This window comes from Staurois parvus, unplaced genomic scaffold (genome assembly GCF_062004578.1).
Source record: "Staurois parvus isolate SC_StPar_1 unplaced genomic scaffold, SC_StPar_1.0 ptg001095l, whole genome shotgun sequence".
Lineage (NCBI taxonomy): Eukaryota > Metazoa > Chordata > Amphibia > Anura > Ranidae > Staurois > Staurois parvus.
The window spans coordinates 275529-302767 of NW_028318891.1; the positions used below are offsets into that span (position 1 = coordinate 275529).

The 27239-nt window shown below is 42.3% G+C and overlaps 1 protein-coding gene across 5 annotated transcripts in view; it reads right to left on the reverse strand.

Moving 5' to 3' along the window:
• Window positions 1-27239, reverse strand: part of SHTN1 (shootin 1) — a 146115-nt gene that overhangs the window by 107771 nt on the left and 11105 nt on the right. For all 5 annotated transcript variants that reach the window (XR_016307678.1, XM_089658791.1, XM_089658789.1 and 2 more), the window contains exons 2-3: window positions 19782-19834; window positions 13959-14019 (exon numbers count right to left, since the gene is read on the reverse strand). Coding sequence is in view for 4 of the 5 variants with exons in the window: in XM_089658791.1 (XP_089514917.1) it covers window positions 13959-14019; window positions 19782-19834 (114 nt within the window). In the remaining variant the exon portion in view is untranslated. The remainder of the gene's footprint in view (window positions 1-13958; window positions 14020-19781; window positions 19835-27239) is intronic.

Genomic DNA, 27239 nt, shown 5'->3' on the forward strand with positions numbered 1-27239 from the left:
ATTGCCGCGTCCTACGGACACAGCTGATCACATGATGTAGTAAAAGGCCAACCACAGCGGCCTTTTACCACATGATCAGCGGTGTCCAATGACAAAGCAGATCACCGGTAAATGCAATTTCTGGTTAACGGCTGCACTTTCCTCATGCTGTCACAGTGAGAGGAAAGTACTGCCGATAATTGGCAATTGACAGACGATGGACCGGCACCAATCATCAGGGCACTGATGATCAGTGCCACCCACCTATGCCCAGCAGTGCCTCCCATCAGTGCTGCCCAGCAGTGCCTCCAGTCAGTGCAGCTTCATCCACGCACATCAGTGAAGGAGAAAAATTACCTGTTTGCAAAATTTTATAATAGAAACAGACACTTTTTTTTTTTCAAATTTTTTGCATTTTTTTTTTGTTTATAGCACAAAAAATATAACACCCAGTGGCGATTAAATACCACCAAAAGAAAGCTCTATTTGTGTGAAAAAAATTATAAAAATTTCATATGCGTACAGTGCTGCATGACTGCACAATTGTCATTCAAAGTGTGAGAGCACTGAAAGTTGGCCTGGGCAGGAAGGGGGAATAAGTGCCTGGTAGGCAAGTGGTTAAAAAAAAAAAAAACAACTGAATTTTTTTTTTTTTTCCAACACCACATATGGTCAACCAGTCAGTGTCCCTGATCACCTCCAGACTAGTTATATGATGATGCTGCATTGGTGACAGTATGAAAAAAAAATATATATATACTTTTATATAGATAAAGTTTTAATTCCTTCATTTTCCAAAAAAAAATTACAATTTGGGGGATATTTGTACTGTCCTGGCATTTTTGGGCCTCAAGAAATGAGATGTCAATACATCAGGATTGATCAATTGTCAGATATATACCATAGGTTGTGGACTCTATAAACTTTCCTACGAACTAAATAATAATGAAGACAAATTATTTTCTTTCCAAATTTTCAGTCTTTGTTTATTTAGTATGTAATTCAATAATATAATCAAACCAAAAACACTGAAATTTGAAATAGAGCGCCAAGTTCGCACATCACTGAGCAAAGTCGCAAAATCGTTTTCAGTGTCTGATGACGAATTTCCCCACGAATCATTATCCCTCAATTCTGCAAGTGGTTCTGATTTACTATCGCTGTTCTCTAGCCGGTCTAAACCCGCTTTTGACCTAAAGGGGCGCTTTTTGGACGCCATGGACGTTTCTCAGTTTCCAGGCAATAACAGTAACAATGCAGGCAGGGCGCCGGACAAAGCACTCGGGACAAAATGTATGTGAAATGGTTTGATACAGGAATGTTTTACTATGTGATTTTAGTGTATTTAGTGAATGTCACCTTTTAACAATTTTAAATTTCTCGCCAGTTTCGTCCCCCGTACGTCCCGACGCTCACAGGGAACAGAACATGGAAGACGGATGCCAGCATTGGCCAGAGGAGATGGCCGGGGATGCTGCAGGGGGGACATTGCGGGAGCGCAGGATAAGGTAAGTGATCGAGGGATCCCGGCGCAACGCTGCAGAGTATTCCCGAGTGTAGCTCGGGGTTACCGCTTATGGTACTGAAAGTTAATCCCGAGCTACACTCAGGAATACCTCCAGGGGGGTTAAAAGCCAAGTCCACCTTTCTAATCAGGTTTCTTGGTACACTTATATTTAGGGTGTACCATGAAACAGTCACAGTCTGAATCCCCCCTTACTGAATCAAGAGGTACCCCTCCCTGCAGCACAGACATCTATGAATAGAGGGACTACAAATCCCTTCTGTCACATCAGCAGAAGGACACTTGGATATCAATGAAGCACAAGTGGGGCTACATTATCACACTTGTGGTCATCTTCCTCCAACCTCTTAACCGAAGGTCTATAGCTCAGTACTGACCTGCAGTAATTGGAATAGACAGCAGGAGCCTGTGCATTGACCAGAGATCCACTAACATGTGTAACCTGTAAAGTTGATTTTTCTGATCAGCAGCAAACATACAGGAGTCCTGTCTGTCTACACTTGAATTTTGATGTGCTAATGCATTTATTTTCGATCTGTGCAGTAATGCAGGAGCTTCCTATAATAAAGTCCGCTTTGTGCTGATCTCTCTGCTTGTGCAGGGTGACTGGTCTTGCCTCCGCCCTCTCCTGTAGTTTTCTGCAGACAGCCTACAGTGGGTGGGGCTTGTGGTGTCCCTCCCACAGTTCTGCTCTCTGCAGCACAGCGGTGATGTCACTGCTGCTTTTATGCTTCCTTCATACAGGACACGCCTTTATATGCCCCATGTGAGGGTCGTGTTTACCCACATGGGGATGCAAAGGTGCATCCTGCGCAGGCAGGCACATGATTTTCTTTTTCAAAATTTTCAGTCTTTGTTTATTTAGAAAAAAAAAATAAAAATTTCATATGGGTACAGTGTTGTATGACTGCGCAATAGTCATTTAAAATGTTACAGCGCTGAAAGCTGAAAATTGACCTGGGCAGCAAAGGGGTTAAAGTGCCTGGTATTGAAGCGGTTAAATAAAAACCGTTTTTGGCATCATCAGCCATATTTTTAATATCAATGCCAAAACTTACAAATTTCTGCAAGGGTGTGCAAACTTTTGAGCACAACTGTACACCGTGTCATTTCTTCAAGTATATTGCCTTTATCTATAGGCACTGTTTGAAGGAAGATCTAGTGTTTGCCTGTGTAGAGTGGAAAAAGTGGTCAAACTAGTCACCATATATAAGAGCTTATGAATCCACTTCTAGACATTCCATACTACAATCACACAAGAATTTACTGGCTGGAATTTAAACAGCCCAACAATATCACTAAATAAACACTTTAGGGCGTCTTCACACCGCCCACTGTGCTTTTGCTAAAGCGCAGATAATGAACAGTTTTTGAGCGGCGTAACTTCGCTTTCCCATAGACTTCTATAAGGTCCTGCAGGTTTGGTGCAGTTTCAGAAAACGCACCAAATTGCCTGCATGCTGCATCTTTGGTGCGCTTTCTGAAACCGCATTGAAACTGCAGGACCTCATAGATGTCTATAGGAAAAAGCAGATGACTCACATGACACCCATGGGTTAGCTGCACTTTGCCCAAAGCACAGTGGGACCACACCAGGTCCTTACCCAGCAGCTCTTAAACAACATCAGGTAGGGCCAGAACTCGTTGAGCTAATAAACGATTACTTGGTTTGAGGAAATGGATTAGACCCTAATGAGACTAAATTGTGACTTAAAGCAATAGTAAACTGAAAGAAATAAAAAAAGTTCCCTGCAAGGTAGTGTCATAATGTGCTATTATTGTGCATCGCATACTAACACATCATGGAAAACGTACCTTAAAGCAAAGCCCTCTGCAACGTGCTGTCACCGCTGCTGTGGCTTCCATCTTCACCCGGTCCTTCTTCTGGGTTCACAATCTCCGGCCATCTGACAGGCGGGGCCGCGGTGACGTCACTCTTGCGCATACTAACACATCATGTAAAACGTACCTTAAAATGAAGCCCTCCAGCAGCATGCTGTCACCACTGCAGAGACTTCCATCTTCACCCAGTCCTTTTTCCAGGTTTGCAATCTCCAGCAGTCTGACAGGCGGGGCTGCGGTGACGTCACTCTCGCGCATACTAACACATCATGTAAAACGTACCTCAAAATTAAGCCCTCCAGAAGCGTGCTGTCACCACTGCAGAGGCCTCCATCTTCACCCAGTCCTTTTTCCGGGTTCACAATCTCCAGCCATCTGACAGGCGGGCCGCGGAGACGTCACTCTTGCGCATACTAACACATCATGTAAAACGTACCTCAAAATGAAGCCCTCCCGCAGCGTGCTGTCACCACTTCAGAGGCTTCCATCTTCACCCGGTCTTTCTTCCGGGTTTGCAATCTCCAGCAGTCTGACAGGCGGGGCCGCGGTGACGTCACTCCTGCGGGAGTCCCAGGCCACTGCACACAACTCTGAAGGAACGGCACGGGTATGCGCTTCAGAGCGCATGCACCAGCTTTAGAAAAGAGAGCATATCCCCCAAACAGTGCATGTTTAGGATATATTCATTTTACCTACAGGCAATCTTTATTATAAGCTTACCTGTAGGTAAAATTAAAAAAAAAAAAAAAAAAAAAACTAGTTTACTACCACTTTAAGCCATACATGGACTGAAATTCTGTTGGATCAGCAGGGACCGGCCGAGATTCAATCCATGTATGGGCAGGCTGATTGTACCCAAGTTGATCCAGCAATTGACTTAGGTACAACCAGTCTGTCAGATTTGGTTACAGAATGCAATAGGGCTGCGGGAGGCATTCCCCCATCAACACTGACTGTACTAATGGGGGAATCAAGCAATTTTCTTTCCTTCCCCCCTCATGGAAGAAGGAAAAAAAATCAAGTAATCTGCGGGTTGCTTTAGTCTTTAATAATCAAATAGAGACTTTAGTCTTTAAAAAAAATGACAGTTTGAATTCTGGTGCTTTTAACCTCCCTAGCGGTCTGATTATGTCAGTATTTCTGTGCTCAAAGCGGTACATTTTTTTGCATTGAAATATGTCATTTTTGTATTGTAGGCCTGTAATTTTTAGGAATAACTCACTGAAATCTGTCCGAACAAGAGTCTAGTAAACATCCCGGGTAGGATAAAATTTGAAACTCGAAATCATAAATTATAATAAATAATCATAAAAAAATAATATAATAATAACAAATGTAATTCAATAATATAATCAAACCAAAAACACTGAAATTTGAAATATAGCGCCAAGTTCGCACATCACTGAGCAAAGTCGCAAAATTGTTTTCAGTGTCTGATGAAGAATTTACCCCACAAATCATTATCACTCAATTCTGCAAGTGGTTCTGATTATCGCTGTTCTCTAGCTGGTCTAAAACCGATTTTGACCTAAATGGACGCTTTTTGGACACCATGGACGTTTCTCAGTTTCAAGGCAGAAAGAACAGTAACAATGCAGGCAGGGCGCCGGACAAAGCACTCGGGACAAAATGTATGTGAAATGGTTAGATACAGGAATGTTTTACTATGTGATTTTAGTGGATTTAGTGAATGGCACATTTTTAAATTTCTCACCGGTTTCGTCCCCCGTATGTTCCGCAGCTAGTGGAATAGTCAGCAGGAGCCTGTGCATTGACCAGAGATCCACTAACATGTGTAACCTGTAAAGTTGACTTCTCTGATCAGCAGCAAACATACAGGAGTCCTGTGTGTCTACACTTGAATTTTGATGTGCTAATGTATTTATTTTCGATCTGTGCAGTAATGCAGGAGCTTCCTATAATAAAGTCCGCTTTGTGCTGATCAATCTGCTTGTGCAGGGTGACTGGTCTTGCCTCCGCCCTCTCCTGAAGTTTTCTGCAGACAGCCTACAGTGGGTGGGGCTTGTGGTGTCCCTCCCTCAGCTCTGCTATCTGCAGCACAGTGGTGATGTCACTGCTTTAGGCCTCCTTCATACGGGACACGCCTTTATATGCCCCATGTGAGGATCGTATTTACCCACATGGGGATGCAAAGGTGTATCCTGTGCAGGCAGTCTCATCGCTGTCAATTGGGATGCAGCAACTGCACGGACTCTGCTCTCAATGTGACATCTGGGAGGGTGCTTGACCCCAAAACGCATCCTGGACAGTTATGTACACTCCCTGTGATCGAGATCTTACTAGGTAATATCTGGGTTTGCAAAGGCATTTGATGGTCGCAAAGTGAATTTGTATCGTATCTATTAAGGAATATATTTCAATGAAAGTTATTGTGCCTTTAGTTTAGCTTTTAATCTCAACTGAAACCAAGCTAAATACATCCAGGAGCATCAAAACCAAAAAGGTGTGTAAAGCCTTACATGTGATTGCTTTAGAAAGCAGACACAACCTGACTAGAAAAGCTGGTCTCTTGCTGGCATGCTGCAGAGAAGGACCCTTGCCCTGTGTGTGGAAGCAGTGGTCTCTCTGCAGAGGTCCAACTTGTCCCTGGCTGAGTCAGAGTTGTGATCTCTATCCAGCAGGGGTTTCGGAGAGACAGAGAGCAAGGGTCCTTGTTTGCAGCAAGCTTGCAGGAGACGGGCTTTTCTACTCAGGCTGTGGTTGCATTCTGTGTATAAAGATAAAAACCTGTGCTACGCCCAACGTACAATGTGAATCAGTGTATAAATATATACAGTCAGGTCCATAAATATTGGGACATCGACACAATTCTAACATTTTTGGCTCTATACACCACCAGAATGAATTTGAAATGAAACAAACAAGATGTGCTTTAACTGCACACTGTCAGCTTTAATTTGAGGGTATTTACATCCAAATCAGGTGAACGGTGTAGGAATTACAACAGTTTGCATATGTGCCTCCCACTTGCTAAGGGACCAAAAGTAATGGGACAATTGGCTTCTCAGCTGTTCCATGGCCAGGTGTGTGTTATTCCCTCATTATCCCAATTACAATGAGCAGATAAAAGGTCCAGAGTTAATTTCAAGTGTGCTATTTGCATTTGGAATCTGTTGCTGTCATCTCTCAAGATGAGATCCAAAGAGCTGTCACCATCAGTGAAGCAAGCCATCATTAGGCTGAAAAAACAAAACAAACCCATCAGAGAGATAGCAAAAACATTAGGCGTGGCCAAAACAACTGTATGGAACATTCTTAAAAAGAAGGAACGTGCATTGAGCTCAGCAACACCAAAAGACCCCGAAGACCACGGAAAACAACTGTGGTGGATGACCGAAGAATTCTTTCCCTGGTGAAGAAAACACCCTTCACAGCAGTTGGCCAGATCAAGAACACTCTCCAGGAGGTAGGTGTATGTGTGTCAAAGTCAACAATCAAGAGAAGACTTCACCGGAGTGAATACAGAGGGTTTACCACAAGATGGAAACCATTGGTGAGCCTCAAAAACAGGAAGGCCAGATTAGAGTTTGCCAAACGACATCTAAAAAAGCCTTCACAGTTCTGGAACAACATCCTATGGACAGATGAGACCAAGATCAACTTGTATCAGAGTGATGGGAAGAGAAGAGTATGGAGAAGGAAAGGAACTGCTCATGATCCTAAGCATACCACCTCATCAGTGAAGCATGGTGGTGGTAGTGTCATGGCGTGGGCATGTATGGCTGCCAATGGAACTGGTTCTCTTGTATTTATTGATGATGTGACTGCTGACAAAAGCAGCAGGATGAATTCTGAAGTGTTTCGGGCAATATTATCTGCTCATATTCAGCCAAATGCTTCACAACTCATTGGACGCCACTTCACAGTGCAGATGGACAATGACCAAAAGCATACTGCAAAAGCAACCAAAGAGTCTAAGGGAAAGAAGTGGAATGTTATGCAATGGCCAAGTCAATCACCTGACCTGAATCCGATTGAGCATGCATTTCACTTGCTGAAGACACAACTGAAGGGAAAATGTCCCAAGAACAAGCAGGAACTGAAGACAGTTGCAGTAGAGGCCTGGCAGAGCATCACCAGGGATGAAACCCAGCGTCTGGTGATGTCTATGCGTTCCAGACTTCAGGCTGTAATTGACTGCAAAGGATTTGCAACCAAGTATTAAAAAGTGAAAGTTTGATTTATGATTATTATTCTGTCCCATTACTTTTGGTCCCTTAACAAGTGGGAGGCACATATGCAAACTGTTGTAATTCCTACACCGTTCACCTGATTTGGATGTAAATACCCTCAAATTAAAGCTGACAGTCTGCAGTTAAAGCACATCTTGTTTGTTTCATTTCAATTCCAATGTGGTGGTGTATAGAGCCAAAAATGTTAGAATTGTGTCGATGTCCCAATATTTATGGACGTGACTGTATGTATAAGTGAAATGAATGAAAAAATAAATAAAGTGAACTGCTGCTACTCTCTTCCTGAATACCAGAAAATAATCAACAAAAATAAAAATACAGCGAGTGCGCTGTACACTAATTATATCCTAACACAATAAAAAAAAAATGAACCATAAATACAAATTCACATGTGTACATATATGCAAAAATCAGCATACAAAGTGCTATAAATCAATGTCCATGGCACAAAAATACACAAGTCCCAAATTCAATGTGAAGGAAGGAAAAGTGCTGCGTACTGAATATAATTTCCATCAAGTTCCATCAAATTGATCTCAAATCGAGAAATAAAAAAAGCAGATGGTGTCCCGATTCCACACTGACACCTGTACTATCAATTTCAAAGGAGATGGATGGACAGCTGCAGGCTCCCCCAGACGGATTCCTCATACCAAATCACGCTCCATACAAAATATTGCACTTACATAGGTAAGGTGCATAAAGGCAGTATTCAAAGGCAAATTCAAATCAGCCGTGGTGTCATTCCCCCAGCCAGAACGTGGTGACGTCACAGAAGACTCCGTCTGACGCGTTTCTCCACAACTGGCATCCTCTGGGATTAATCCCAGAGGACGCCAGTTGTGGAGAAACGCCTTAGGCGGAGTCTTCTGTGACGTCACCACGTTTTGGCCGGCGGAATGACGCCGCGTCTGATTTGAATTTGTATACTGCCTTTAACCACCTTATCTATGTAAGTGCAATACTTTATTTAATAAACCTTTACGTTTATCTGGTCGCACTATGAAGTCTCTTCTGTCCCTTCTCTACATTGTATGAAGAGTGTTTTGGTGTGAGGAATCCATCTGGGTGAGCCCGCAGCTGTCCATATATGAACACATGTGAATTTGTATTTATGGTTCATTTATTGTGTTAGGATATAATTAGTGTACAGCGCACTCATTTTTATTTTTGTGGTTGCTTTCTAAAGACAACACGCTGTAAAGCAATAAACACTTTTTGTTTTGAGGCACCTGGAATGTATTTAGCAGATTTCAACAGGATACAAAAAGATCTCCTGAGACGGTCAGCATAGAAACCTAATAATGGTACTTTATCATTTGCGGCACCACAATTCAGAAGGAAACATTATAAAACATTCCAAAGTCTAAAATGAAAGGTTAAAAGCAACAAAAATAGATGCAAGTAGAAAGTCAGAGTACGGCGAGGATGGAGGAGCAGTATGGGAGTGTTTGCTTTTTACTGTGCTAGTCTGAATAAATCAGAAAGTCAGAACCTTTATACTAAAAGGCCATTTCCCATCTCATCCAGAGTCGCCCAAAACTCGCCATATTAACAGTTTTTGGTTAGGCACTAAAAGGCAACACTTAGACGATACTGTCTGTGTTTTTAAATTTGCATGTTTGCTCTTGGCAAACCCAGGACAACAATGACAACCCAATCCCTAGCACAGAGCTGGCATTGCTGTTGTCGCCCTCCTGGTGGATGGGCAGAGAATGGCAGGCTCTGACTACACAATGTTTTGTCTGTAATGTGATGTGTTTTGTGGATGATTTTCAGGATATTTCTTTAACCTCCCTAGCGGTCTGATTATGTCAGTATTTCTGTGCTTAAAGAGGTACATTTTTTTGCATGGAAATATGTATTTTTTTTATTGTAGGCCTGTAATTTTTAGGAATAACTCACAGAAATCTGTCCGAACAAGAGTCTAGTAAACATCCTGGGTATGTTAAAATTTGAAACACGAAATTATAAATTATAATTTAATAAATAATAATAAAATAATATAATAATAAATCTACTTCAATAATATAATCAAACCAAAAAACACTGAAATTTGCAATATAGCGCCAAGTTCGCACATCGCTGAGCAAAGTCACAAAATCGTTTTCAGTGTCTGATGACGAATTTTCCCCACAAATCATTATCACTCAATTCTGCAAGTGGTTCTGATTTACTATCGCTGTTCTCTAGCTGGTCTAAAACCGATTTTGACCTAAAGGGACGCTTTTTGGACGCCATGGACGTTTCTCAGTTTCCAGGCAGAAAGAACAGTAAAAATGCAGGCAGCGCACAGGACAAAGCACTCGGGACAAAATGTATGTGAAATGGTTTGATACAGGAATGTTATACTATGTGATTTTAGTGTATTTAGTGAATGTCACTTTTTCACATTTTTGTATTTCCCGCCATTCCGTCCCCCGTACGTCCCGACATCGCAGGGAACGAAACCCAGAAGACAGATGCCGGCATCGGCTGGAGGACATTACAGGGGACACTGCAGGAGGGACATCTCGGGAGTGCAGGACAAGGTAAGTGGAGAAGAGCTCCCGGAGCAACGCCACATGGTAAGCCCGAGTGTAGCTCAGGGTTACCGCTTTTGGTGCTGAAACTTTACACCGAGCTACACTCGGGAATACCGCCAGGGAGGTTAAAGTGAAAAAGAGAGATCAATGGAGAGGAATATCGTCAAAGACAGAAAATCATCCATCATCTGGTGTCTGCTTCTTTTTACCCTACATCAAACCGAAGTGAGGGGTTAGTTTTTAGTTGCACACAGACTTGCTGCTCATAGTCAGTTTAGGAATTTTAATTGAATGTGGTTCAACTGTTTTATGGTTTATAAACACCGGACTTACTATATGATTTTATTTGGTGTCCAGTTCAGCTCCCTCCTCTATTAAAGTGGTTGTAAACCTCAGACATGAAATATGTACAAACCATCTCCCTCTATAGTGTGTACTTGTCTCAATTAAAAGCACCAACTGTCAATTCAGTCCGCTGCCTCATTTCTCTGCTATCAGCATCAATCATTTCTGACAAGCTCTCCTGACACCAAGAGAAACATGGTGACAGGAGAGGGACCTCCAGCACACAGCCTGTGATTGACAGCCTCAGCTCTGTACCTGTGAGCTGTGTGTGTGTGTGTGTGAGGGGGGTTCCCTTCCCTCCAATCATTCAAACATCGCAGAAAAGATTTCATTTGCTTTTAACAGTTGATTTTGGAATGAATGGACTGAATAACGACCACATACACTGTTACAAATTCATTCATTCGAGACAATCTTTCCATCCCGCTCCTTCCAATTATCTTATCACTGCAGGTGAAAACAAACATCAATTGACCCACTAATGATTAGAAAAAGGAATGACCTTTCTTAGAACCTAATGATTTTCGTTAAAAATTCTACCCATCTATGGCTAGCTTTAGAAGTTGTAGCAACTCATTTCCTGAAAGGACGATTTCCAACTTCATTTGTCCCCGAGCCACCCCTTTCATTCATTTGATTTCAGTTCTTTCAATCATGGAGGTGCAGCATCACGTGTCCCATATACTGTATGATGCTGCACCTCCATGGCTGAAAGAACTGAAACCTAAGTTTACCTAATGCAAACTGTTGTTTTCAGGAAGCTTTGTGCAGTCCCTTTCCACCAGCACTGCATAGAGAAGCACACAGACCCGGTGATGACATCACTTGATCTAAAAAGGGTAACTAATGAAAAAGGAAAGGTTTTAATTAACCCCTTTGTGCCTAAAAGGGAAAACAAACCTTAACGCCTAAGCACAATGTGCAACTTTGACATGTGTTAGCAAAACCGTACATATCATAACTACTTTGTGCATTCAGGTGGATTATTCCTTGTTTTATTCAGGACAAACTGGGCTTTCATTTGGTGGCAAATGGTAATGGATATCTCCTGTTTTTTTTTTTGTTACCAAAGGAAAACTGGCCCACAATAGTAAAAATAATTTTAAAAAAATAATTTTTTTAAATGTAGCTGTATATTTCTTGCTACTACCATGTCCTACCATCAAAGAACAACCCAAAATAATTTCTCCTGCTCCTGACGATTGCACCAATTATGTCAGTTGTTGCTTGTACCTGTAGTACAGCCTAGAAACAATAGTGCACAATTTGCTTTTTTTTTTTTTTTTTTTTTTCTGCCACTAACTGACACTGATCCGAATTTAAAAGGTAAAAAAAAAAAAAAATCTTGACCAAAAACAACAAAACACTGACCCAAACACTAACCCTGGCACAGACCTAGATCAAACCTTGATCTAGGCATTTCTGTTTATTTTTTTATTATTTAGTTTTTGTTTGCTTTGGGTTTTTTTTTTTCTCTCTGAAAGGACAGAGAGAGATACAATGCATCTCTCTCCTCCACTCAGGAGAGAGAAAACAAGGGGGACAGGCTTCACAGTGACTGATCACTGTCACAGCCAATCAGAGGCTATCACAGCGATCAGATGACCTGGAATTGGGAGTTCCGTACCCTGATCGTTAGAATGGAACAAGGGGCTCTCAGTGACACCCCGGTCTTTGTGCCGGGTAGCAGAAAGACAGGTACGCAAATTAGCAGCCCCACGGAAAAAAGCCCAGTTCTGTGAGGCTGCTAATTTGCGCGCAGTCGGCGTCAAGGGGTTAAAGCCCAACTCAAGGAAACTTTTAAAAAAATATTCCTTGCAGTGGGGCTGCACCTGCACTGCAAGGGTTAATTGCTCATTTAGACCCTGTTCACATTAGGCAATTTGGAATCCCGTTGCGTTTCTGCCCGCAAGTTCAAATTGTGGCAAAATACATAGTGTGCATTTAAGAATGATGGCACCCCAACCACTGTGCAATTATGCCGTGATTGTCAGACAACAGAATCGTACTGCAAAACACATATTTAAGAATCACGCAAATCTCATCGCCCAAAGGGTGCTTGAGCTTCTTTTGCACGACAAACGCACATAGGGCAGCCCATGCAGGTGAATGGGCTATACAATGCGTGATACCACGAATGGTGTGAGAATCAAACACACTAAATCCCGAACAGGAACGCTTGTTCTCACTACGCAATATGTTAACAACACCTAAGGTCTAGGGAACTTGTTCACAGATTTACTTACCTAAACTTCCATGCTGCTAGACCAGTTGCCACAGTGTCTTCTCCCCTACACACCAGCAGTCTAAAGTCCTGGCATCACCAAGAACAATGCAGGGTCCACAGCCCTGCATTGTACATGACGACACTGAGGGACAGCCCACTGTTGGAGTATGGGGCAGCAACGTTGGGGAGGATCAGGCAAGTTAAAATACTACTAATTTCTTTTCTAGAAAAGGGGTTCTCCAAACTTTCTAAATGAAGGGCCAGTTTACTGTCCTTCAGACCTTAAGGGGGGCCAGATTGAGGCCACTGGGAGTAGAAAAGATCCAGACGTCAGTGGGAAAAAAACAACGTCCCATCGTTGGTGTCAGGGGAGGAATTGTGTCCCATCATTGGTGTCATTAGGCTCCATTTTTGGTGTCATTGGGAGAAATTGTGCCCCACTGTGTCACTGGGGGAATTCTGCCCCACTGTTGATATCAGTGGATGAAATAGTGCCTCAAGGGCTGGGAAAAAGAAAGCAAAGGGCCGCATCTGTCCCCCAGGCTGCAGTTTAGAGACTACTGCTCTAGAAAAAAACAAGCATTCAACCTTTGCAGTGCAGGCACAGCCCCACTGCAAGGAATCATTTTCAAATTCTCTGGAGTTGGACTTTAAAAATGTCATCAGCATGTTGACGAGTGGGGAAAGGAGGGACCAGGGAAGCAGAATAAACGTGTGTTTTAAATCACATGACCCAGAATGCCACAGCATCTCCTTGTTAGAACAGACAATGGATCCTGCTGTGAGCTGAACCTGCTCAGCTGGTTGATAGGGCAGCAACCACAGATTCCCATTAAAATAGCTAGAGAATCAGAATATGGGTCAAATCCAAACATTTTATAAGTAAGCGGATACAATTGTAATAATTTAGAAAGCGATCAGGATTTCTATATTTCCCGAGCTGTGACGGGTTCTTGTTAAACCGCTGAAATATTCAGCAACACAGCTGCTACATACTAACACCAAAATCCCAAATCTTCTAATTAGCGTTCCTCCCTATTGCAGCGCATTATTTGTTCCAGTCAGTCACATGCGGTCATGTAACACAGCCCCTGCTGAATTCACGCTCCGTCTGGGTCTGACATACCGGCTCCAGCTGCCTCTGCTGCAAACAATCTGCTCCGCAATTCAAAGGCTTTCTACGCGTCAGCTTTATTCGCAGCACTTTGTACAGCACCATGGGACACAACGGTGCTATATAAATCTTCAATAATAACAACACAAACCATGGGGCGGGGGTCTCTTTAAGAACTGTCACTCACTTTTGCTGAATTCCTCCAGCTTTCTGACGGCCTCATCGCGCTCCTGCTTAACCTTGTCAAACTGCAAGAGACAAAAAAGGACAAACTTAATGGGCGATTGCGGTGCTATGTACAGAATTCCACAACACAATATGAAAAAAGGACAGAATATTCGGTGCAGAATAGAGTGCATGGCGGGCAGCCAAGGTCATGGAAAAATACTGTCCATTGCATAGGAGCGCAGATATATCTATGGTGATGACACACTTAGTACAATGACAAGACAGACACAGCATCACACCACTCTACAGGCACAACTCTATTATTCCCACATTTGTCACTGCAGATACATTGGAGAAAGTTTCAACTGTCAGAAAAGGACAATACTCACTGCGGTATATCTTGCATAAAATTGCATACTGGCACTAAAGAGCAATTGGCAGTTGAATATCCATAGAATCTTATGACAGAAAGTCTAGAGATCTGGGCAATAGACTAACTCAATAATATTAAAAAATAACACAAAATTCTCAATGAATGCCCCATATTAAAGGACAGGATCTCATTAGAAAATTGCTGCAGGTCCAAGTGTTCTTTCCTGGGGGTTGGCTGTGCGAACGGAATATACATTCTACAACCCCAAATCCAAAAAAGTTGGGACACTGTGTAAAATCTACATAAAAACAGAATGCAATGGTTTGCAACCCATAAACCCATCTTTTATTCACAATAGAAAACGTATCAAATGTTTAAACTGAGAAAATAAACCATTCTAAAGAAAAAAATAAGCCAATTTCAAAATTGATGGTAGCAACATGTCTCAAAAACGTTGGACAGGACCATGTTTACTACTGTGTAACATCCCCTCTTCTTTTAACAACACTCTGTAAACATCTGGGAACAGAGGAGACCTGTTGCTGGAGTATTGAGAGAGGAATGTTGTCCCATTCTTGCCTGACATTTAAGCACCCGGACTCTTTTTGCTATGAAGCCATACTGTTGTCATAGATGCAGTATGTGGTTTAGAATTGTCCTGCTGAAATATGCAAGGCCTTCCCTGAAAAAGATGTCGTCTGGATGGGAGCATATGCTGCTCTAAAACATGAATATCTCTTTCAGCATTGATTGTGCCTTTTCTAGATGTGCAAGCTGTCCATTCTATACTCACTAATGCACCCCCACACCATCAGGGATGCTGGCTTTTGAACTGAGAGCTGATAAGCTGGAAAGTCCCCCTCCTCTATAGTCTGAAGGAATGCGGTACCCATGGTTACCAAAAAGAATGTCAAATTTCGATTTGTCTGACCACAGAACAGTTTTTCACTTTGCAACAGACCATTTTAACTGAGATTTGGCCCAACATTTCAGGATCATGTACACACATGGCTACTTCTTTGCATGACAGAGCTTTACCTTGCATTTTTGGATGGAACAGAGAACTGTGTTCATAGACAGTGATTTTTGATAGTATTGTGATTCCATGCACTGATCCATCTGTCCATCACAGAATCATACCTGCTTTTAACACAGTGTTGTCTGAGGGCCCAATGATCATGAGTATTCAATATTGCATTTCATCCTTGTCGTAACAACCCAAAATTTTTTATTTTTTTTACTGTCACCTTCAATGATAATGGTAAACAAGATAAATAGAGAGGGTAAATCTCCCTAATGGGGCACAGACAGCAATAAAAACTGACGGATTAGAAGAACTATCTTCCCTCTATCCAAAACTAAGAAAAAAAAAAAGGTTTTGCCGTTTGTTGTACTATAAACCACCCTTCCTGTCAAACGGGAAGAGGTGAAATGTTGCTGGGCTCTATGTACGCACAGGCTAGGCTGTGTGTATGGAGGCATTCCAGTGACAAATATTTGCCAGATGGTCAAAACGGTCCAGTCAATCCACCCCCATAATAAGAGCAGTCGATCAAAGTAGATTTTGGGCACAAAGTGAAACTGAACATAAAAATGTCAGAGTGACTGTCCACCAGCTGAAGCTTAGTAGAAGTTGGGCAATGCAGCAGGATATTGACATCAATACCTGAAATAAATTGACCACTACAGACTGGTTTCAGAAAAAGAAAATGCACCTTTTGGAGTGGCCCAGTAAGAGCCCCGACCTTAACCCCATACTGCGGTCCTAACTTTACATTTTCAAAAATACAGAGTTAGGACCACAATATACAGAGGAGCCTTGATGTAGGCACTGCAGCTTCCACATAAATTTGCAAATGTGTGCAACCAAACCCTCTGTTTTTAAAGTGAATTGTTAGACAGGGTCAATTTGTTTTTGTTTTCAGGCTAGCTGGTAAGTGCAAATTTTTTGTCGGTTTGTGACGTTCATTGCCTGTCTATGTGCACCTTACAGTAAAAGGTAGGTATGATTTGGGGTTTTTGTATAGCTTATTCACTGGATTTGGTGAGGGGATATATTGGATGCCTTTAGCTGTCATTGTACCCTGAGCATTCAATGTATCCCTGTGCCTTTAAGGAGCAGTGGGCTTCTTATAGGCAAACTTGTCCTTAACCACTTCCCGTCCATAGGACGTACTTGAACCTCCATGGATGGGAAGGGTGGTATCTCGGTCCAGATATAATTCTTTAGTGCCAGCGATTCTGAATCTTGTAAAAACAATCTGAGCGGAATTGATCCAATGCTGCATCTGTCCCCCACCAGCTCTAAAAAGGTGAGAACTGAGTGATCAGGCACTGGTGATCGCTCATTTTTTACCAGTTGCCCTGAGCAGTGAGTGGTGACTGTCAGTCACCGCTCTCTGCTCTGCCCCCCCAAAGCTCACTGGAGAAATGGGCTGTGGAGGGGGCAGATTCTCAGCGGCTTGCTGAGAGCCTGAGCCAGGTGTTGGTCCAGGCTCCTGGGTGAGTCCCGACCATATAGTCGCGACCTTTCCCCAGCATGGACCAGCTGGGTGACAACATCTGACAGCAGACTTTAGCCCGCTGTTGGCTGAAAACAGGTCACAGGAGTGCAGAACAAACTGCACTCCCGTGATCCACAGGAGGAGCAAAGCAAGCTTTGGCTGTACTTCTCCTTTAAGCTCCAGAATAGGCTGGATGTCTTCGTTTGGATTGGGAAGCATAAATAAGTTGTGAGAGAAGCAGAGAGGTTTGGGGTATGATGACCCCCTGGGACAGCAGTCCTTTCATGGTTTCAAAGAAAACTGCTCCTTTTTGTGGCTGCAAAGATACCCTTGAGCCCTAACGAGTGGAGGGGGAAACAGACAAACTCCATCTTGTAGCCTCTGAGCAAAACTCTGCAGAACCAATTGCCTGTGACTTCCCAAGTTCCCTGTAAAGGCGAATAGATGTACCCACCTGCAAGAGTGGGGGCACCTCTTAACCATGAAGAGGACTTAGGATGTAAGCTTTTGCTTAGAGCCCACAGCTTGTTGCCTACAAAAAAAACTTTTCTTGGATTCCAAAAGGCGTCAACAGTTTCTGACCTGTCACCGTTGTCTTCTTCTTTAGGAGCAAAAGCATTAATTTCCCTACAGTTGCCTTCTGGAGGAAAACTTCCAAAGATGGTCCAAACAAACGTTTGACTTTCTGACATTTCCGTTGACTGACACTTAAGCTATAGGATCCTTCTCATGCGGACAGACATGGTGCCCACCTAGGAAAGCTGCCTGAGTCTTCCAAGGCATCCTTCAAGACACTCAATGTTTTGGGAAATCTTCCATGAACTGACAGATGGCCAGATCCTCTGGGTCCAATTTTCAGAACAAATCACATGCATTGCCAAAAAATTCTGAGGTCTTGGCAAACTCCCACCGCAAGCTGCAGAGTTGCTCCTAGCAGAGAGAACACCTCTAACCTCTTATCTGTGGTGTCTATAAACGGTTTGGGAAGATTTGGCAGTTACCAGACCTCAAACCCAGTGTTTTTTAGAGAAGAGAACTCCGGAAGCGGTAACTTCCAAATTAGTGCGTACCACATCTGCCAGGAAACCCACTGTGGTCTCCTGTGTCTTTGACAACCCCAGACTCCAAGATCCTACACACCTTCCTCCTCTTCCATTTATTGAGGATCCTTTGAAAGCTGATCCTAAAAACCAGGAAAGAATCTCTGAAAGCTGATCCTAAAAACCAGAAATAGCTGCAGAAAATTCCTTCCTTGATACAAAGGAATTGTAGGATTGTGCTCCTAAAACTGTGGAAATACCAGATAAGGGCAGGGATTCAGAGCTAATCTGACCCTTAGGGGAGCCATTGTGGGCCGAATTGTGCCCCCGATAAAAGGTATCTGGGAGCTATAGATGGATTGAAATTTGACTGGTCCTTGCTCAACAGGCTGAATTTTGATCCATCCACAGCCAGCTAAAGAAAGAGTGCATTTCAACCAGCAATACTTGTCTCCTAGGCTGCCCCTCATAGCAACAAACAAAATAGGAATAGAAGAATTTTCATGCTCATGGCTTTCAAGCTCTGCATTTGAGCTACAGATCAAGAACATGCATGCTTGTTCCAGGTAAATGACTTAAAGTACTGAAACCAGACACAGCCAGGTAACTAGCATTTTCAAAAGGAAGCCAGCAATAACAGCGCCAAATTACTTCTGTGCAAGATTTATTTAATCTTCCCCTCCCCCATTCTCTATAAACTGGGCAGAAAAAAAAAGGTTTCATAAATATTTAACATGAATGACTTCCATTCAGGTGAATTGTGGGAAGGAGGACAGACTGAGAAGTGTGTACGTGCAACTGCCGTGACAGAGCGAGGTGCAGGGTGTGTCAGTGTGCATGGTGCGATAAGACAATCTCTGCAGATAAGACACACACAAAACATAAAAAGCTCTCCTGCGTTCTGTTGATCATCCAACAAGGCTGAACAAAATAAGCATCTGTACTGAGCTCCATACACCCAGGTGGCAAAACAGGGCTCCTGACATGCCTGCCATGTTTGTTTGGTGCTTCCCAGACGCTGCAACCTCAGGAGTGCATCGTGTCAAATGATGTCATACAAGCAGGCACTTGGTTTCGTTGCAATCTGTCATATGACTTCATCAGGCTGTATATGGCCACCCTAATGCACATATGCCAGCTGAGACATGATTCAAAAGACTGTGGGGAAATGTCACCATTGTGGGAGGGGCACATCGCCATTGTGGGAGGGGCACATCGCCATTGTGGGAGGGGCACATCGCCATTGTGGGAGGGGCACATCGCCATTGTGGGAGGGGCACAGACACAAACTACTGCAGGGAAATTTCACCACTGGAGGCAGAAAAGAAGTCAATGGATACTGCAGCAAAGGAGAGTGCATACATAACTGAAATATCACTATCTTGGTCATTATTGATCATTATTCCATTATACCATTGGTCATTATCCAAGTACCACCCAGCACGCACACTCCGCTCCTCACAAGACCTCCTTCTCTCTAGTTCCCTGGTCTCCTCCTCCCATGCCCACCTCCAGGACTTCTCCAGGGTGTCACCCATCCTCTGGAACTCCCTGCCCCAACCCATCAGATCACCTACTCTTCTCTCCTTTAGGTGCACCCTGAAAACCCATCTCTTCAGGGAAGCCTACCCCACCCCCTGCTGACTTGCCAACCTCCTCCACTCTTCCTACCACTCCATCCCTCACAGCTATCTCCTCCTGTACCACTATCCCCTCCCTCCTAGATTGTAAGCTCCAAAGAGCAGAGCCCTCAATCCCCTCATGTTTTGCATTGTATTGTTATTGTTCTGTCACATGTTCTGTCCCCTTTGTAATGTACAGCGCTGAGTGAACTATTGGCGCTTTATAAATACTGTATAATAATAATAATTATTGTTCCTTACCTTAGAAAACCTGTATTGTAAGAGTAAAGCAATCACACTCACCTCATCTTTGTTTCTCTCATTTTCTGTCCGGAGCTCTTCATACTGCTCGATGGCTGAAAAGTAAATACAAAAAGTTTAGAGAGAACTTTTACCTCCAGGTGACCCCCTAATATGCCCCAGGATATACTGAGTATGCTGGCAGAAAGGTCTCCTACAATACAGAGGAGCACCAGATAGAGGAAGAAAATTCCCCTAGAAGAGCTGCATAATTCCAGAGAGGAGAGTAAGGCAGGCAATAGAGGGTGAAATTGTCTTTCTGGCAACCATGGGTTGCCAGCAGTAATGGCATGCAAAAAAATCCAACAGGCTGGTTATACTGAGATTAATCTATTCAGTCCAACTTCAGTACAACCAGCCTGCTCATAGATGGATCAAATCTCAGCTGTTCCCTGCTAAACTGGCCGAGATTTGATCCATCTATAAACCACTCGCTGAACAAAAAAAAAAGAAAACTACAACTAGATGGATGGAGGAATCTGACGAGGATATTGTATTGTGACAGCAAAACCAACCATTATTAAACTTCACTGATCTGCGGCTGCAGATCGACAAATGTTTTCCAGCGTGTCCCTTCGACAGAAGTTTATCAAACAATTTATGTCTTTTGAGCTGGGATGGATAAACACGACTGAAAAGTCTATGGCCAGCTAGGTCCTCCAGCAGTACAGAGTATTTCAGGAGAGGAGAGTTATAGGGGAAAGAGCAGAGTCCTCCAGCTGAGCACAGTATTTCTGAAGAGGAGAGCCAGAGATGCAAAGTTTTATTTATATTTATTTATTACAGGTACTTATATAGTGTCATCAATTTACACAGCGCTTTACATATATATATATTGTACATTCACATCAGTCCCTAACCCTCAAGGGGCGTACAATCTAAGGTCCCTAACTCATATTTATACATATACATACTAGGGCCAATTTAGACAGGAGCCAATTCACCTACCAGCATGTCTTTGGAGTGTGGGAGGAAACCAGAGTACCCGGAGGAAACCCACGCAGGCACAAGGAGAACATGCAAACTTCAGGCAGGTGGTGCTGTGTATATCAAAAAATGTTTTGCTGTTAAAGTGATTCTAGACACACACTGTTGAATTATCATTATCCCTTTTATTTCTGTATGTGGATGATTACGCAATTATTGTAATAAAAAAAAAAACATCTAAAGTACCTTTTTCTAGGGATGCACCAAAATTTCGATGGCCGGAACATTTCTGCCAAAAACACCCCTATCTGCCTTTGACCGATATGAAAATAAGCACCGATACAGGTGACGAAAATAACTCCGCCCCTAGCCGCCCACCGCTGCCGCTCAGGGGTTCTCAGCCTTACCTGAGAAACCACCGAACGATTCCGGTGCTGGGCATAGGGATAAGTGAAGGAAAGATGGCCTCCACTCATCTCTATGCCCTTGAAGGACTGGAACGACGTCACTTCTGGTTCCGGCGCCTTGTAAACAAGGCCATTTTTTTTTTTAAAGCACTAGATCAATGCTTTTTTTGATCTAATGCTTTAAATGTAGAGGAGAGATGTGGGGAATTATTGATCTACTTATCCATAAAGAGGACCTGTCACTATTTAATTCTATCACAAGCAGGGTGGATAAAAATCAATGATTTAAAAAAAAAAAAAAAAAAAAATCGGATTTTTTTTATTTAAATCGATTTTTTTTAAATAAAATGCTTTTTGAGGAAAATATATTACCATCCAAAGGTTATTCCATCATGAAATAAAGATTAGTTTTTTAATTATGTAGAATAAAGCTGTATATGTTTAATTTTTTTGGTAAATAAATTCCATTCATCCATTCACAATGTCATGCTCTTCCAGAGGTTTTTGTAAGATTATTGGGCAGTTTCTCTGCCTACAAGATATTATCACAGATGCTCGGTTTACTTTTGCAGTTCTCAAAACTGAATTTGACTCAGCGGAGATCACATGCCTCTTCTTCACAGCAAAAATGTTATAACATGAACAGAGTTAAGAAAAAGACCTTCATCCTAACTTCTACAAACCTATGAAAACAGAATCAACCCCTTCAGTGCTAAGTTTCAAGAAGTTCAGTGAATAGAATAGAAACAATATTTTTCTGATTGTTTGGAGTGGAATAGATCTGTACAAGAAGAAAGTGAAACTAAGTGTGAGGAGGAAGGGGCTGACAGTCTAAGTTTCCTAAAATATATATATTTTGTTTAGCCAAATTAGTTAACAAACATGGATGTTTAAGCAAATACCATATGCTGGAATGTTATTGTTTCAGTTGAATAAATCTATTTAAATTGTTATTATTAAGGTAATGATTATTTTTCTCCTTCCTAAGTACAACAGAAAAGTTGTCCAAATATGAATGATTAACCTATTAAACTGGGGATAAAAAAACTAATATAAAAGTTGTTATTCTAAAAATCTTCATCTACTTGCATATTAAAGTTATACCAGCAAGAATTAGTCTTTATGTAGAAAACTAGGATTTAAATCAAGCCTTACTGACTAGTGATTTAAATCGTGATTTAAATCAGTTTGATTTAAATCAAATCCACCCTGATCACAAGGGATGCATACATTCCTTGTGATAGGAATAAAAGTGATTACATTTTTTTATAAAAAGGGACAGTGTAAGAAGAAAAAAAAAAGTAATTAAATACTTAAAAAAAAGTTTAATGTGCCCCCCTCCCGTGCTCGCGCATAGTGGTGAACGCATACGTAGGCCACGCCCACATAAGTAAAACAGTGTTCAAACCACACGTGAGGTATCGCCACGAACGTCAGAGCAAGAGCAATAATTCTACCACTAGCGCAATTTTAAAGCATGACATGTTGGATATCTATTTACTCGTTGTAACAGCATCTTTCATATTTTACGAAAAAATTGGGGTATATATTGTGGGGGGGGGGTGTTTAATCATTAAAGTGTATTTTTTCCTAAGCAAATTCAGTTTGAAAAATTATATCGATTTTTAAAAACTTTCCATTTCAGCTTTTGACAAATGCATCCTGAATTTTCAGTTTCTGCAACAGAATTTTCATTTCAGTGCACCACTACCTTTTTCCTAAACGACATTCAGCTGTCACATGACCCAGCTCCTTCCTGGCCTGTCTGCAGGAAAACAAAAGCAGAAGGAGCTTCTAGTCCTCTGCTGCTGGTCACATGTTCAAAAGGAAAAAAAAAAGCCTTTGGAATACAAGTATAAATAAATACATAAATATCTATAAACAGTTTTCAATTGTCATACAATTATATATTTGCAATAAAATCTTTTCTGGCAATAACATGGCGTGGGAAGATTCCAGACAGCTACAGGCTTTGTGACACCCCTCAAGCCTGTGTCTTAGAATAAGAGGTAGGTGAAGCCTCCGTCAATCTACATGTAATATCCTGCCTCCATTGTGTTTAGCTGGTTAGTGGGCATGGAGGAGGAGAAAGGGAGTGGGCTGTCATTTACCATTGGGTATATGCCCCCGTGTGACTCTATAGTCACACGGGATGCTGGGATGTGATAGGAGGGAAATGCTCAGCATAGAAACTCACTGAAAACTGAGCATGTGTAGAGTTGTCTCTACAGCTGAATTGGGGACATGAACAGAAGAGGGAACTAGAGAGCAGCAGGATCAACCAGTTATTTTGCAGAATACAGAAAATTATTCTCATAGTGACCGAGTATGAACAGCATGTAGTACAGTAATAATCAATACATATATTGATAACTTTTTTATGATGTGGGTTTAATAACACTTCAAGATTACAACCAAAGACTGCTGCATGACAGACTAGGGGAGACTCTGGTGCAGCTGTGTATGGGAGCCAATCAGCTTCTAACTTCAGCTTGTTCAGTTAAGCTTTGACAATAAAACCTGGAAGCTGACTGGTTTCTATGCAGGGCTGCACCAGATTTTGCGCTCTCCAGTTTTAGTAAATCTCCCCCACTATGTCTGCATGGCATCCTGAAACTCCAGTTAGGGGCTGCATGACGCAAACGTACCAGGCCTGCAATCTTCCATGCTTGAAGTGCTGTAAACCTCAAGAAGGGAAGAGAACTGGCAGGATCACCAGGTATTTGTTACGCAACTTACAGAAACAAAAGTAACATGTACACTAGTTAGTACAGACCAGAGATCAGAATTAAGAAGTGTCTGTAGCGTGGTTAGTACACCTGGGTGACAAAAGAGGGCTCAGGGGCGCATCAAGCCAAATGACGGCATACACAGCAGAAAGGTTTTACTTTGTTTGCATTTATAAAAGTGCTATGATTGCGATCTGTCACCTGACTTCATCAGGCTGTATATCTTCGCCCCAACGCACATATGTACACCTACGTTGATTTCCCCTGGAGATAGACCAATGATGCGCCAAAGCTCGCAGTGTCTTCCTGGCTCTTTAAACAGCATAGGAGTATAAGGTGAAGAGCCAGCAACTCGTTCTCCCAATAAAAGTACTCTATTCATAAATGGTACAATGTGCAAGTTAAAGCAGCTTACGCGTTTCAGAAAAAAAAAAAAAAAAAAACAACAACCTATGCATAAGGTTTTTACCAAAACGTGTAAGCTGCTGTAATTTGCACACTGTACCCTTTATGAGAAGAAAGAACGAGTTGCCGGCTCTTCACCTCATACCCGACCGCACATATTCCTGCTGGGACACGATTAACACGACTGTGGGGAAATCTTACCGTATAGGAAGAAACAAAGATACAAACTACAATAATAAGAAAAAGAACAATAATTAAGAACATTATTTAAGGCGTACTATGCACTAGTCTGGCCTAATCTGGCATTGTCCAGTAGCCTTGGTTAGGGATCTGAAGGTGTGCGTATAAAACCACGCTTTTTTTTTTTTTTTATTTAAGTAGACTAATCCACAAAACACACCAATACAAACCAGGAACAGAAATCCTGGAAGCACAAAGGAGAAGTTCAGCCCCTCCAGCCAAGCAATTATTAAGAGGGTGGAGCAGCCAACCTGTTCTGACTCCACTCCTTCCATAGCCTCAAGTTACTTAGTCAAGAACCGCCAATAACTCACAATTATCTTTTGAATTTTTGCAATGTTATACACAGAACAGTATTCTAGTTCAACGGAAAGTTGATCCCTGGAAGCAGATCCCTTACTCCAAATTCAGATTGTTCAGGATTAATTTGCAGCATGTTAGGTTGTATTTGTAGGCTACACTTGGTGAAGTCCGGCAGTCTTGAATAGAGTCAGTTTTTCTACATGCCAGGAGAAGGAAGTATTTAAAGTGGTTATAAAAAGATGCATTAATGTAAAAAATGTTTAGGCATCAGTATCACCTCCTCACCCCCCCCCCCCCCTTTTTACTTACCTGAGCCCTCATTCGATCAAGCGCTGTGCCTGTCTGCAGCTCCTCTCTCCCCTCAGTTTCAGTTCCAGGTCTCATTGGCTTTGCTGAGCCATTGGCTCCCACTTCTGTCAATCAAAGCCGAGGGTCCAAGTCCTGCTGTCTGTGTCTACAGACGCAGACAGTGGAACTTGGAAGCGAGCCTATATGAGTGCACTCACCAGAGGCGAGGAGTGCCAGCGGGAGATCTGAGAAAAGGAGGTTCAGGGCATCTCTCCAATTCCATTGCACAGAGCAGGCAAGTATAAACCTATTTTTTTTCTTTAACATTAGTATTTATTCATCACTGACTGGGTCCCTTTAAATCCCCATTCTGGGCTAAAACCATTTCTTTTTTTACCACCCCTCTCTTCCACCCTCCTGTAACTGATCCTACTAGGCATTTTACCCCTACCATCTGAAGCCAGACTTAGGCTGGCCATACACTATACAATTTTCTTACATTTTTCTGTCCAATTTCCTTTAGATTTACCTTCAGCTGCGTAGTGCAAGAGCCTGCCTAATTGGATACAAGTGAAAGTGTTGTTTGGGTTTGTCCTCATATTATATGGTTTTTGGTAAATCTAAAGCAAAAATCTCAAGAAAATTGTATAATGTATGGCCAGCCATACTCAGCTAAGTTCTCCCCTCCAGGTTCCTTGCCGCCATTGGTACCAGCTACAGGGAACATGAAAATCATCACGAGGCTTTAAAGCATTATTAAGCCCAACAACAAAATAAATCATATTGCAGTTTACCAATTCTTAGATATGATGGCTGCATTAGTTTTCTTGTTGAGGCTTTCTTCCCTTTATTTCTATCTGGTGATCCTGTCAGTAAATGTGTCATATTTTAACTTCCTTTAAAGTTGAACTAAGAGCTGAAATTCTCACCTGTGCTCCAACGGTCAGCATCTTCTCTCCAGCTTTTTCTGAGTGCAGATCTTCAGCAGTCCTGCTGAACGTGGTGACGTCATTCCCGAGCACTCATTCCTCACAGAACACTGGCACTATCAGAAATGTGAGCCGCACATCCAGGGAGGGCAGCAGACAGGTGAGTTTATATTACTGCATGTGTCTTCTGCAATAAAGAACCTGTCAATTTTTTTTTTTTTTTTTCAGTTTTGCTTTAAGGCCTATGCGGGTGTGGATCCTTGGACACACACGGTCTGCATTCGGGGACCTGCGCCCACACAGCTGTCAAACTAGGAGCACCAGTTGTGTCTGCGCAACCACTGTGTTCTAACGGACATGATAGAACACTTGTGCATCCCATGCAGGCAAAACATGGCCTTGCATGGGTATATGGGTAAGTACATGCATGTGAATGAGGCCTAGCGAGCCACAATGCCAAGCAAAAGTTGCAGTTAGAGGAATGAGCCAAACCATTTAACACAGACCACGTTGCATACAAACGGCCAGCTTTTATTTATAGTATGTAAAACCTTTATCCAAAAAGAAAGAACTGCTATTATAACTGCTTAAAAAGTGTTAGGGCTCATGTACACTGCAGCTGATAAATGGACGTTCAGGAGCTGTTCAGCCCCTGAACTCACCCTAATGTTTTCCTATGTGTCCATGTACACATCTTCGTTTACAGTCATTTACAGGCATTTGAGTTCACAGTCGTTTTTTTTGAACGCAGAAAACTTGAGTTCAGCTGTCGATTCTATCAGCGTTTCAAACACAAAACGCTTGTAAACGCGTCAAATCACGTTTATAAGCGTTTGAAATTTTTTTTAACTCTTCCAGTTCCTGATGCTGTCCAGAGCCTTGCATGCAAAGCGTTTTCAAGGTACTCAAATGGACAAAACACTGAACACAGGATGTTCCTACCAAGCTTGTCACACATTGTAATGACCAATTCACACCTCAGTCCTCTCCCACCCTTGGAAACAAAAGATATGTTAATGACCATTCACACCTCAAATTTCTCATGAAGACCCCTTGCCAGGTGACCTTAATGACTCCCTCCACTGGACACCTTTCCCACCCTTGGAAACAAAAGAAATGTTAATGAGCAACTCACACCTAAACTAATCTCAACACATACTGCTGTCTCTGCTTCTACTCTCTGTATGTCTCTGAAACAGTCTGAAATAGTTAATAGTTTACCACTTTTCAGTG